The sequence below is a fragment of the Chiloscyllium punctatum genome, chromosome 8 (genome assembly GCF_047496795.1).
Source record: "Chiloscyllium punctatum isolate Juve2018m chromosome 8, sChiPun1.3, whole genome shotgun sequence".
NCBI lineage: Eukaryota > Metazoa > Chordata > Chondrichthyes > Orectolobiformes > Hemiscylliidae > Chiloscyllium > Chiloscyllium punctatum.
This window is the reverse complement of record NC_092746.1, coordinates 93,736,880-93,750,252: the sequence shown is the minus strand read 5'-3', so window position 1 is coordinate 93,750,252 and position 13,373 is coordinate 93,736,880. Positions and strand designations below refer to the sequence as shown.

Genomic DNA, 13,373 nt, shown 5'->3' with positions numbered 1-13,373 from the left:
CCTATGTACCTTCATTTCACCAACTGTTGGAAGGATGCTAGTTTTTCTGATGAGATGCTGGGGAAGGGAATTGTTCATTTTCCAGTGGTAGCAGTGGCAATAAGGACTCACTTACCCAATGGAATGGGTGAGTCGTGGGGAACAAAGTCAGGCCAGCAGGGATAAGTGGAGCACAAGCGGTCTGACTGCTATTTCCATTGAGTTATTAACAAGGATTCATAGAGTTGAAATGGTAACTTTCCAGCATTAAATAATCACATTCAGCATGTTTGCAATGTTACTGATACAGTCTCTGCATGTGAATGATCTTTTTTAAAAAGAAATATTCAGTCTGGGACTTGGGCATCACTGGGCCAACATTCTTGAGCTGCCTTGAGATACTACAATCCACATGTTGTAGGTTAACCCATAATGCGGTCAGGGAGGGAATTCCAAGATTTTTAACCCAGTGTCAGTGAAGAAGTAGTGATATATTTCAAGGTTAGGTTGGTGGGTGGCTTGGAGGGGAACTTGCGGGTGATGGTGTTCCCATGTATCTGCTACTGTTATCCTTCAAAGTGGAAGTGGTCATGGGTTTGGAAAGTAAATCTCTGCAGTGCATCTTGTAAATATTACAGCAGTGCTTAATGAGTGATGGTGGTGGGGGGAGTGGATGCTTATAGACATGGAAGCAATCCAGTGGGCTGATTTGACCCCAATTTATGTCCAGCTTCTTGATGTTGCAGCTGCATTGATAGAATCATAGCATCCCTAGCATGTGGAAGAAGGCCATTCAGCCCATTGAACCTGCATCAAACGTCCGAAGAGCATCCTGCTCAAAACAGTGTGTGTGTGTATATGAGTAAGTGTGTTGCATGTTAGTGGGAGTGTACGTGAGAGAGTGGGTGTTTGTATGTGTGCGCATGCTTGGTAAAGTGTGTGTGTGTGTGTGTGAGTGTGAGGGGTGTCTTTTGTGTATGTGAGAGAGAGAGCGTGTGTATGATGGACACGTTGTGTGCGTGTTTGTCTGTGTGAGAGTGTATATAGTGCAATGGGGTCACCATAGCATGACAAGAACCCAAGGTCCCAGTTGAGGCCATCCTCATGGGTACCGAATTTGGCTATCAGCCTCTGCTTGGCCACTTTGCATTGTTGCTTGTCCCGAGGCCCGCTTTGGAGGATGGTCACGCAAAGATCCGAGGCAGAGTGCCTCGGACTGCTAAAGTGCTCCCCGACTGGGAGAGAACACCCCTGCCTGGTGATTGTTGCGCTGTGTCCATTCATCCGTTGTCATAATGTCTGCCTGGTCTCGCCAACGTACCATGCCTCAGGGCAGCATATGAGCTAGATAACGTTGGCCAAGTCACGTGAGTACCTGCTGTGTACATTTGGGTGGTGTCCTCATGTGTAATGGTGGTATCCATGTCTTCACTCTGATATGTTTTACAACCTGGTCATGGCAACCATTGCATGGTGGTGTGGTCAATGTTGTCCTGAAGACTGGGCAGTTTGCTGTGAACAATGATCTGTTTCAGGTTTGGCAGTTATTTAAAAGCGAGAAGTGGAGGCGAAGGGAAGGTCTTGGTGAGGTGCTTATCCTCATAGATAATGTGTTGCAGGCTGTGAAGAACATAGCATAGTTTCTCTGCTTCTGGGATAGATTGTTCAATATATCATTTCAGTTGCATCACACTGTAATCTTTTGTTATACATTCTGTGTTTTATGATCCTGCTCCATAGCTACCTGATGAAGGACTATAATCTGGTGTTGTGATTTTTAACTTGGTCCACCCCAGTCCAACGCCAGCTCCTCCACATCTTGGTAGAATGGACAGTGGGGAGCATAACGAAGAAAAAAAAACCAAGGGAAAGAATGAGTAACCGAAAATAGCTCATGCTGAAATCAGTTTTCGCGTGTCATGTGCCTATATTTAGGTCTTGTTTTGTGTTGTCAGCTTTTTTCTAAATTATTGGTCAGCGCTTGCTTTATTTTTTGAGGTCGCCACGTATGGCTGTGTATAGAACCGAGAATGTGATTCAAGTCTTTGCCTGTTAGCATGAGAGTCTGAAAGAAAAGCTGGTGGAAGTAATCCAAGCTGCAAAGTTATAAAAAACAACAATGCAACAAATACAGAGGAAGTGAAGGCACAAGCACCACAAAACAAAATGGAGTGTGTGCAGCAAGGTTGGATATGAAACAGGGCATGTTGATTGGCACCAGACAAAGCGTTGAAAATTTCACAAACTGTACTTTTGTAAATTACAAGGTTTTCTAAAAACAAAATTTGGAAACAATTTTTTTATTCCAAGGTTTGCTTTTGTGGGTGATCTCATGCTAACTACTGTAGCTGAAGATTAAAACTCTCAATGCCCAGAGGAGCCTCCAGTCGTTTGGTGGGGAGGGGTGTTGGCGTTGGGAGAGGGAAATTTATATAAACATCTGAATAGCTCTGCTAACACTAAAGGCTGGGAAACGAATAAATGCTGTGTCTTGCAGTGAAATGTTGTCTAGCTCCCCCTGGCTGCTGGATATAGCATAGCTTAAATGTAGCTGAGTGTTTATTCTTTGTAAGGCTCTGTTGTCAGGAAAAAACAAATTCTTGTAGAACACAAACATTGTAGAATTGATTTTGATTTTTCAGGCAAAGTTTGTAATGCAGATCCCTCATTGTTTTGCTTCAATGTCATAATTTTATATTAAATCAGAGTTTCCCCTGGCAGTTTAAAAAAAAATGACTGATGGCCATTTACCTTTTACACAATTGCTTACAGACCTTTTTTTTTCCCTAACCAGTTTTTCAGTGATAAGCAACAGTGTCAGATTCAGTGCAGCTTGGTCTACGTTAGTTGTGGCATCAGTTGGCAGGGGCAGCAGGAGTGATGCTCTTTCTCAGCTTGAGATATTACATATTGGGAAGACTGATTTACTTTTTTGCTTTTGATTTCAATTCCAGACTGTTGCCCAGCTATCAGCTCATTTAACTACTGAAAGCCTCATTCATGCCTATTGATTCCTGTAGACTTGAAAATTCTGACACGTTTTGGTTGGTACCCTACATTCCTCCCTTTGTAAACTTGAGGTCATCCAAACCTGTACTACCCATGGCTTACCTTGCAGCAAGTCCTGTTCTCCTGTCACCTGTGTTCGTTGACTTGCATTGACGCCTGACCATGCAACAGCTTAATTGCAAAATTCTCAGTCATGTTTTTATCCTCTTTATGGCCTTGCCTTCCCTGTCTCTGGAATTGTCAACAGTCTGATAAGCCTACGAAGTATATGTACTCGAATTGTGACTTATTGTACATTTTGGTGTTTGGTGTCCTTAACCAAGCTCTGAAATACCCTCCTCTTTCCCTGTTGGTGCTGCTTTTTAAGAAAGTTCCTAAAAGTTGGTTAACATCTGATTAATATGGTAAAAACAATGACTGCAGATGCTGGAAACCAGATTCTGGATTAGTGGTGCTGGAAGAGCACAGCAGTTCAGGCAGCATCCAAGGAGTAGCAAAATTGACGTTTCGGGCAAAAGCCCTTCATCAGGAATAAAGGCAGAGAGCCTGAAGCATGGAGAGATGAGCTAGAGGAGGGTGGGGGTGGGGAGAAAGTAGCATAGAGTACAATGGGTGAGTGGGGGAGGGGATGAAGGTGATGGGTCAGGGAGGAGAGTGCTTTAGGGAACATCTCCGGGACACCCGCACCAATCAACCACACCGCCCTGTGGCCCAACGTTACAACTTCCCCTCCCATCTGCTGAGGACATGGTGATCCTGGGCCTCCTTCACCGCCACTCCCTCACTACCAGACTCCTGGAGGAAGAACGCCTCATCTTCCGCCTCGGAACACTTCAACCCCAGGGCATCAATGTGGACTTCAACAGTTTCCTCATTTCCCCTTTCCCCCACTTCACCCTAGTTCCAAACTTCCAGCTCAGCACTGTCCCCGTGACTTGTCCAGACTTGTCCTCCCTGCCTATCTCCTTTTTCCACCTATCCACTCCACCCTCTCCTCCCTGACCTATCACCTTCATCCCCTGCCCCACTCACCCATTGTACTCTATGCTACTCTCTCCCCACCCCCACCCTCCTCTAGCTTATCTCTCCACGCTTCAGGCTCTCTGCCTTTATTCCTGATAATGCGCTTTTGCCCGAAACGTCGATTTCACTGCTCCTTGGATGCTGCCTGAACTGCTGTGCTCTTCCAGCACCACTAATCCAGAATCTGATTAATATCTTCAATGTGGCTCAGTATCATACTTTGGCTGGTAATACTTCTTTGAAGTGCCTTGGGGCATTTTATAACAATAAAGGCATGATTTGAATACAGTAACTACAAGGAAGCATAAATTACATTCAAATACTGCCTCAGAAACAAAATAACATTTGGGGAATGCAAATAAGATGGAGAGAAAGAGATAAGACAAAAATGCTGCGATATTAATTATTTTGACAGAATAAAACTGCACACTTCTAACATTTTTATTTTGTCAAGACCAAAAAGATTCTTCAGCATAATTTATTACTTTTTATGCTTTTTAAAAACTCACTCCTGCATGTGTTAGCCTTAAGTTTGTCAGCCATCCAATGTGGAACTTGTGGATGGATAGATAGCCTACTGCATGGAAACAGGCCCTTCGGCCTAACAAGTCCATACAGACCCTCTGAAGAGCAACCCACCCAGACCCATTTCCCCCACCCTATATTTACCCTGACTAATGCACCTAAGACTATGGGCAATTTAGCATGGCCAATTCACCTGGCTTGCACGTCTTTGGATTGTGGGAGGAAACCGGAGCACCTGGAGGAAACCCACGCAGACACGGAGAATGCGCAAACTCCACAAAGATAGTCGCCCGAGGCAGGAATCGAACTCTGGTGCTGTGAGGATAAATACTCAAGTTCACACCATTATGGTAATTTCAGTATCCGGTCTATTGACCTGGTCTGAAATAATACACTAAGTAGAAGCAACAAGGGTATTCTCAGCAACATCCAGATGTCTTTATTTAATTGAACAAGTGATTGCTGCTGGGAGAAAGTGAGGTATGCAGATGCTGGAGATAAGAGTTGTGTGTTGCTGGACAAGTACAGCAGGTCAGGCAGCATCTGAGGAACAGCAGAATCGATGTTTCGGGCCGGAGCCCTTCATGAGGAACGTGCTTTTCCAGCCACACACTTTGAAAGTGATTGCTGCTGGCCTTATCATTCTCATATTGCATAATCCAATCTAGTTCAATAGTCTATTAACACACTTAATACCAATGTAAAGCAGATACAGAACTTCTGAAGAAGGATCACTGGATTTGAAACATTAACAATGATTTTTCTCCCAGATACTGACAGACTTGCTGAGTTACTCCAGTGATTTCCTTTTCCTTTTTCTGTTAGTGTAAGATATAGGAGCTGAATTAGGCCGTATATATCCAGGGAAGTTATTTGGGTTGAACTGAGAAATAAGAAAGGGATGATCTCCTTATTGGAATTGTAATATAGACCCCCCAATAGTCAGCGGGAAATTGAGAAACAAACTTGTAAGGAGATCTCAGCTTTCTGCAAGAATAATAGGGTAGTTATGGTAGGGGATTTTAACTTTCCAAACATCGACTGGGACTGCCATAGTGTTACAAGGTTTAGATGGAGAGGAATTTCTTAAATGTTTACCAGACAATTTTCTGATTCAGTATGTGGATGTACCTACGAGAGAAGGTGCAAAACTTGACATACTCTTGGGAAATAAGGCAGGGCAGGTGACTGAGGTGTCAGTGGGGGAGCACTTTGGGGCCAGTGACCATAATTCTATTAGTTTTAAAATAGTGATGGAAAAGGATAGAAGGTCTAAAAGTTGAAATTCTAAATTGGAGAAAGGCCAATTTTGACGGTATTAGGCAAGAACTTTCGAAAGCTGATTGGCAGATGTTTGCAGGTAAAGGGACAGCTGGAAAGTGGGAAATTTTCAGAAATGAGATAACTAGAATCCAGAGAAAGTATATTCCTGTCAGGGTGAAAGGGAAGGCTGGTAGGTATAGGGAATGCTGGATGACTAAAGAAATTGAGGGTTTGGTTAAGAAAAAGAAGGAAGCATGTGTCAGGTATAGACAGGATAGATCGAGTGAATCCTTAGAGTATAAAGGAAGTAGGAATATATTTAAGAGGGAAATCAGGAGGGAAAAATGGGGACATGAGATAGCTTTGGCAAATAGAATTAAGGAGAATCCAACGGGATTTTACAAATATATTAAGGACAAAAGGGTAACTAGGGAGAGAATAGGGCCCCTCAAAGATCAGCAAGGCGGCCTTTGTGTGGAGCTACTGAAAATGGGGGAGGTACTAAATGAGAATTTTGCATCAGTATTTACTGTGGAAATGGATATGGAAGATATAGACTGTAGGGAAATAGATGGTGACATCTTGCAAAATGTCCATATTACAGAGGAGGAAGTGCTGGATGCCTTGAAACGGTTAAAGGTGGATAAATCCCCAGGACCTGATCAGGTGTACCCGAGAACTCTGTGGGAAGCTAGAGAAGTGATTGCTGGGCCTCTTGCTGAGATATTTGTATCATCAATAGTCACAGGTGAGGTGCCGGAAGACTGGAGGTTGGCAAATGTGGTGCCACTGTTTAAGAAGGGTGGTAAAGACAAGCCAGGGAAAGCAAATCTTAGCAGGACTTATTCACTTAATGGTAAGGTCCTAGGGAGTGTTGCTGAACAAAGAGACCTTGGAGTGCAGGTTCATAGCTCCTTGAAAGTGGAGTCACAGGTAGATAGGATAGTGAAGAAGGCGTTTGGTGTGCTTTCCTTTATTGGTCAGAGTATTGAGTACAGGAGTTGGAAGGTCAAGTTGCGGCTGTACAGGACATTGGTTAGGCCACTGTTGGAATATTGCGTGCAATTCTGGTCTCCTTCCTATTGGAAAGATGGTTGTGAAACTTGAAAGGGTTCAGAAAAGATTTACAAGGATTGCCAGGGTTGGAGGATCTGAGCTGAATAGGGAGAAGCTGAATAGGCTGGGGCTGTTTTCCCTGGACCGTCAGAGGCTGAGGGGTGACCTTATAGAGGTTTACAAAATTGAGGGGCTTGGATAGGATAAATAGACCAAGTCTTTTCCCTGGGGTGGGGGAGTCCAGAGCTAGAGGGCATAGGTTTAGGGTGAGAGGGGGTATGGAATGAGCTGCCAGAGGATGTGGTGGAGGCTGGTACAATTACAACATTTAAAAGGCATTTGGATGGATATATGAATAGGAAAGGTTTGGAAGGATATGGGCCGGGTACTAGCAGGTGGGACTAGATTGGGTTGGGATATCTGGTCGGCATGGACAGGTTGGACCGAAGGGTCTGTTGCCATGCTGTACATCTCTGACTGTATGACTCTATATGGTCCATCGAATCTGCTCTGTTTTTTGATTACGGCTGATATGTTTCTCAATCCCATTTTTCTGCCTTCTCCCCATAACCTTTGATCCGCTTACTAATTAAGAGCCGATATATCTCTGTCTTAAATACAGTGTGTGTCTTGGCCTCCACAGCCTTCTGAGTTCACAAAAATTATGTTTGAATTCTGTCACAAGAAGGCAATGTTAATTTTGTTTTATTGTTAACAATGACTTGCAATATGAATGGTATATAATGTAGAAAATGGTTTATTTTCACTTAAGTGTGCACTTGAGAACCATTAGTACTTGAGTAATCATTTGAGATATAAAGGATTATATTCCAGTTGGTATATAATGCTGATTAAAGTAACTTCTTGTTTATATTGCATTATCCGTATGAATGAATATGACCTGAAATTGTTACATATTTGTCCACCTGAATATTTAAGTTACACATGATATAAGTTTAATAGTTAAGAAATGCAGACAAATTTTGCTGTTTACTCATTTGAACCTTAAATTAGTTGAAATTAACTTCGCTGTAGTTATATTGCACAATGGCAAAAAGAAGTGTTGCTGAAATGAGTTTTTATATTTACAGGCTTTTCTTTTCATTACAATACACAAGTTGGTGTCTTGAGGGAAATAATATCAACTTGCTTTTTCAATATGGATTGGATATTATGGGTTAATTTTAATGGAATCCTTGATGATCCCGCGAAAGGATACATGCTTGGTAAGTCTTCCCAAGTCCTTACGTACATTAAATTTAGTGTGTGCCATGCAAGATTTTACACAAAGTTAACACTGGGTACTCTAATGTGGTGAAATTGAAGCTACCTCAAGTTTGCTAATATTAAAGTGACAGGATTTTTAAGATGAAAGATAGTCCACTTCTGAATGCTTTAATTCTAACATATGCAGATTCTCTTGAGCAGTTTTATTTCCACCAATATTCCATTAGTTGTTGCTTGAATTGTTTCACATTGTACTTTTATAAGCTTTGGGATAATTGCTTATTGTTGCATTGTTGGCTACAATGGATTTATTAATTGTCAATGTTATCATTGCAACATAAGATCTAATGTCAGCCTTGTTGGAGGATTTCAGCCTTTTTAAACATAAAAGCAAATACAGTTTTCATTGATGGATTTAAAATATTTGTATTACATGGTGTAATGTGAATCATTTCATTTATGGGCAATTTTTCAGGCAAAGTAATGTTCAGGGATGTGTAGGTTAGATGCATTAGTCGGGGCAAATGTAGAGTAATGGGGAACGGTTGGGTGGGATATTGTTTGGACAGTTAATGTGGACTTGTTGGGCCAAAGGCTCTGCTCCCACACTGTAGGATTCAATAGAAACTCTACTCTGAGCATTGGTATTTCCATCAATGTGAAACATTATAGAATTTGATCTGAAATAAAAAAAACCTTGCATACTATGCCTAGAGAGAGAGTCACAAGTAATACACTGAAAGTACAGACTAATAAAAGTATTTAAACAAAAAGTGTACAGTTGGTTTTGTGGTGCTGACCATTGATTAGAATTCAACATTTAAACATTCTGAGCAATATTTAATCGTGATTGTGAATTCTCGTGTATTTTTGGACTTTCCTAGCATTTTGATTACTGTAGCCAGCAGTACATGTTGATTTAATATTTCATGGGTATGTTTTTATATTGGGCCTCAGTACCAAAATAATTTGTTGACTTGACTAGTTTCTCAATGAAAAATAATGAGATGATGCTGGAGTTGAGCTAAGTTTATGCTTGTTGATTTCAATCATCCAGAGGTGAAATGTGATATTGACATCTAAATCTTAGTAAATGTTAATTGTTTATTCACCAAAACAATTCTTTCCTATGGTATCTAAGTCACATTTTGCATTATTGTGAAGTCTTGTGAGGAGAGATTTTTATTGTTGTAAGCTGATTTATATTCCAATCTTGTTTTTCTCTCAAATTGGCTGGTTTATTATGCACAGGGAATTTTTTTTTAATTTAGAAATAGAAACAAAAGCAGTATCAGGGAGTTTGATTTGATTTGATTTTGATTTGATTAATTATGTCAAATTACTTGCTGTTGTGCACTATTATTAATACAGGATGGTTTGTCTGAAGTGGAATCTTTTTGATGCATAGAACAGTATGTGTATCCTAAAAAAACTGCATCATTTAACATGAGAAGTCATAACTACTTCACATCATCAATTTCCAGTGTAAAAAAATCAAATGTCTACAGTGCTGCATTGCTGTATGCTTGCTCTGCTATTGGCAATGTTCCACCACTGTGCCTCTTTACAAATGAACTGGAGACCTCTACATGCAATGTAAGTGTACTGCAATCTCAGTCAAACAAAACATTTTATAATTCAGTCATCCTTTCAATAAACGTACTATCTTTATTGAATGTATGATTCAAAATAAATGATAAAGGCAAGGAGCCACTCATGGGAGTGACATATAGGTCCCTAATTGTACTCCATCCAATCATGTGGTTACGAAGGAAGAAATAATGGAAGCTTGTCAGAAAGACATGTCAATAATCATGCAAGATTTTAATCTACAATATGTATAGACTGGAAAAATCAGATATAATAAATATCAGAAATAAGCCATTAGGCTGCTCAAACTCCCTCACACACAGGGTTGTGAAAGTTTGGAACTTCCTCAAAAGTTGGTGGAAGGAGAGTTGTTGAAGAATTTTAAGACTGAGACATAGATTCTTGATAAATAAGGGAATACCAAATTATTGGGAAAAGGTGGCAATATGGAGCATTCAGTCCAGTGTCTACCTTATTGAATGGAGGAGCAATCCTCCAGGGTCTACTCTCAATTTGAATGTTTGTAAAAATCCATGCAACTCCACAATTGGGACACTCAGCCTCGTTAGGACATACAACTAATGACTCTATGCATGCAAGGAATAGGAGCCTTTGATAGCTAAGGGAAAGGGATCATTATAAGGCCTAGGAGTAGAAAGCCATTCAGCCCGTTGAGTTTACTTTGCCGTTCAATGACATCATGGCTGATTTGATAATCCGCAACTTTGCTTTCCTGCCTTTTCTATATAACCTTTGATTCCATTACTGATTTATTTTTTTAAAAAAGACTATCTATCTCGGACTTGAATATACTTAAAAATCTAGCCTCAACAGCCTACTGCAGTAAAGAGCTTTGTAAAATCACTACCCTCTGAGACCAGAAATTCCTCCTCATATTTGCTTTAAATGTGTGACCCCTTGGTCTAAGGTTATCCCCTCTGTTTCTATATTCTCCCACAGGGGAAAGCAACCCTGTCAAATCCCCTAAGACAGAGGTCAGAAGCAGGTCACAAACCTTTCGAGTTATAAAAGTAAAATGTTGGAGATGCTGAAAATCTGAAATTGAAAAATTAAACACTCAAAGGTCAGCAGATCTGTCAGCATCTGTATACAGAGAGACAAATAACTAATGGCTCCTTTAAGTTTCAGGCAGTTTTCATTGGCATAGAATAAGGGTACAGCTAGCCAGCCCCCACACATCACTCCACCTATGTCAGCTCTTTTGTTTTGGTGCAAGGTTCAAACACTGCTTATACTTTTTAGTGGAGTCATGCAGGGCCTGGGACAGTGGGATGCATCAGGGCCCAGTAACCAGGATTGGGTTGGGATAAAGCTCAATGTGCTCGGGCTGAATGAGTTAATAGCCCAGGCCAGGAGCAGCAGCTCCAGGGCCCATAATTTCTGCCCTTCCCATTGGAGTCAGGTTGCTTCTCAAGAGTCGCGGACAATGGCCTTGCGGAGTCATCAACTAAAACAAAAGTCATCCGACATCAAAGTATATTGGCCGTCTTATTTTCTTGTAAAGCTGTCAATCACTCCCAGCCATTTTTAATGTAAATTATTAGAAGCTTTAGTATACTTCAGATCCTTCAAGCATGTGGAAATAGACACACAGTGAAAAAAAACTCCAAAATAAATGGGTTAGAGAAGTGAATCAAATGGAGCTTTCACTCCCTTCTGTAGCTGGATAGATATTACTTATTGAGGTCTATGTGCATTAGCCATTCTTGAAACTTCATTAAACATTCATGATGAGGTCATCTATTTGGATTGCTACTGTTAACGCTGTTGCCATTTTGTTTCATTATTGGGTGTCTCAGATTTCAGCAAGTAATATTTGATAAATGGTGATTGTAGTGGTGTAGGACATGGTATTAATCAGGAGATTCAAGAAGCATGTATCATGGGTATTGAAGTATGTTTGGCTGACTTTAATCTGCATATAGTTTCAGTGACACCAATGAGCAATAATGGCAGAGGATCTGTTTCCAGATTGTGTTGGGATGGTTTTCTAGTATTCTGAGGAACTGACTAGCATACAAACTATTTAGATCTATTATTTAACAATAAAGGGCTAATCTTGTTGTAAGAATCCTTTTAGGCTTGAGTGGCCATAATATGATAGAATTTTATATTATTCAAACTTCAGAGTTTGATCTTAACAAAGGAAATTATGGAATTGAGGCACAAATTGGCAGGGGTGGAGTTTGGACAATTTGAAAGAGTGTGACAATACATCTGCAATGCATGGTCTTTAAAGATCAAATAGAAAGTTTACAGCAACTATACATTCTTCCATGGTGCAAAAAACCCCAAAAGGTCAGTTGACCATGGCTAACAAAGTAAATTAAAATTGAATAAGACTGAAAGGAAAGGGCTATAGAATAGAAATAGGCCTGAATATTTGGACGATTTTAGAACACATCCGTTTCTTGATTCTCTTTTTTCTAAGAGATTAGAATATTAATCTAAGATAGCAGAAATCATGAAAATTGGATCATAAAAACTTGTATGGCGACATTTAAAGTAAAGGTTTGGCTCGGACAAATGTGGATATGTTACAGGCAGAGTCACGGAAATTCATAAAGGGGAATAGAGAAACGCTTGCTTTGCTTTGTCTGTTTTCACAGGAAGATACCAGAAATCTCTCAGAATGATCGAGCCAAGGAACTAGGGAGAGTGAGAAATTGAAGGAAAATAGTATTAATAAGAAGTTGAGTTGAAGAAATTAATGTGACTGTAGTAGAGAAATTGCTAAGACCAGATATTCTACACCCCAGTGAGTTGAAAGGTCTGGCAATGGAGAAAGTGATTCACTGATGATCAACCAGAATTCTACAGATTGTAGAATGGTTCCTGTAGATTGGAATGTAGCAAGTGTCACCCCACTCTTTTAAGAAGGGAGGGAAAGAGAAATGGGGAATGAAAGAACTCTTAGCCTTCCATCAAAAGTAAGGAAACTTCTAGAATCTATTATAAAAGAACATGGTAAATAGACACTTGGATGGTAATGATTTGATTGGCCATAGTTAGCGTGGATTTGAAAATGAAAAATCCTATTTGAATCTGTAGAAGTTTTGTTTTTGAGGATGTTATTAACAGAAGTGATAACACAGATTCTGTGGTTAGAGTATACTTGGACTTTTAGAAGACTTTGATAAAGTCCCCCAAAAAAACTTTGGTTGGCAAAAGCAAATGGGACAGGATATAATGTGTTGGTATGGAGTAAAGATTCGCTAAAAGGCAAAAATAAGGAATAAATGGGTCACTCTTGTCTTGGCAAGCTTTGACGAGTGGGTTGCTGTGAGGATCAATACTTGGGACCCCAGCTGTTCACAATAATATTAATGATCGGGACCAAAGGTAATACTTTCCAACTTGCAAGTGACATGAATCTGGGTGGCACTGTGCTATGAACAAGAGACAGTGGCTTCAAGAGGATTCAAATGGATTTAATGAGTGAGGAAGAACAAGGCATGTGGAAAAAATGTGAGGTTATCCATCTTGATAGAAACAGCAGATGTGCGCAACATTTCTTTGATGGTAAGAGGTTTGAAAATCTAAATATACATAGTCCTTGTTCATAAGTCACTGGAGGCTGACATGCAGGTATGCTGGTGATTAGGAGGGTTAGTAGTGTTTTAGTGTATTGCATGAGTACTGGAGTAGCAATAAGGGCTTATGAAGAAGGGCTTAATGCC

At 40.4% G+C, this 13,373-nt stretch overlaps 1 protein-coding gene across 3 annotated transcripts in view; it reads left to right on the top strand.

Moving 5' to 3' along the window:
* LOC140480762 (enhancer of polycomb homolog 1-like) overlaps positions 1 to 13,373 on the top strand; it is a 258,043-nt gene that overhangs the window by 85,165 nt on the left and 159,505 nt on the right. For all 3 annotated transcript variants that reach the window (XM_072576103.1, XM_072576106.1, XM_072576105.1), the window contains exon 2: positions 7,947 to 8,081. In XM_072576103.1, the coding sequence (XP_072432204.1) occupies positions 8,043 to 8,081 (39 nt within the window). In that variant the 5' untranslated portion in view covers positions 7,947 to 8,042. The remainder of the gene's footprint in view (positions 1 to 7,946; positions 8,082 to 13,373) is intronic.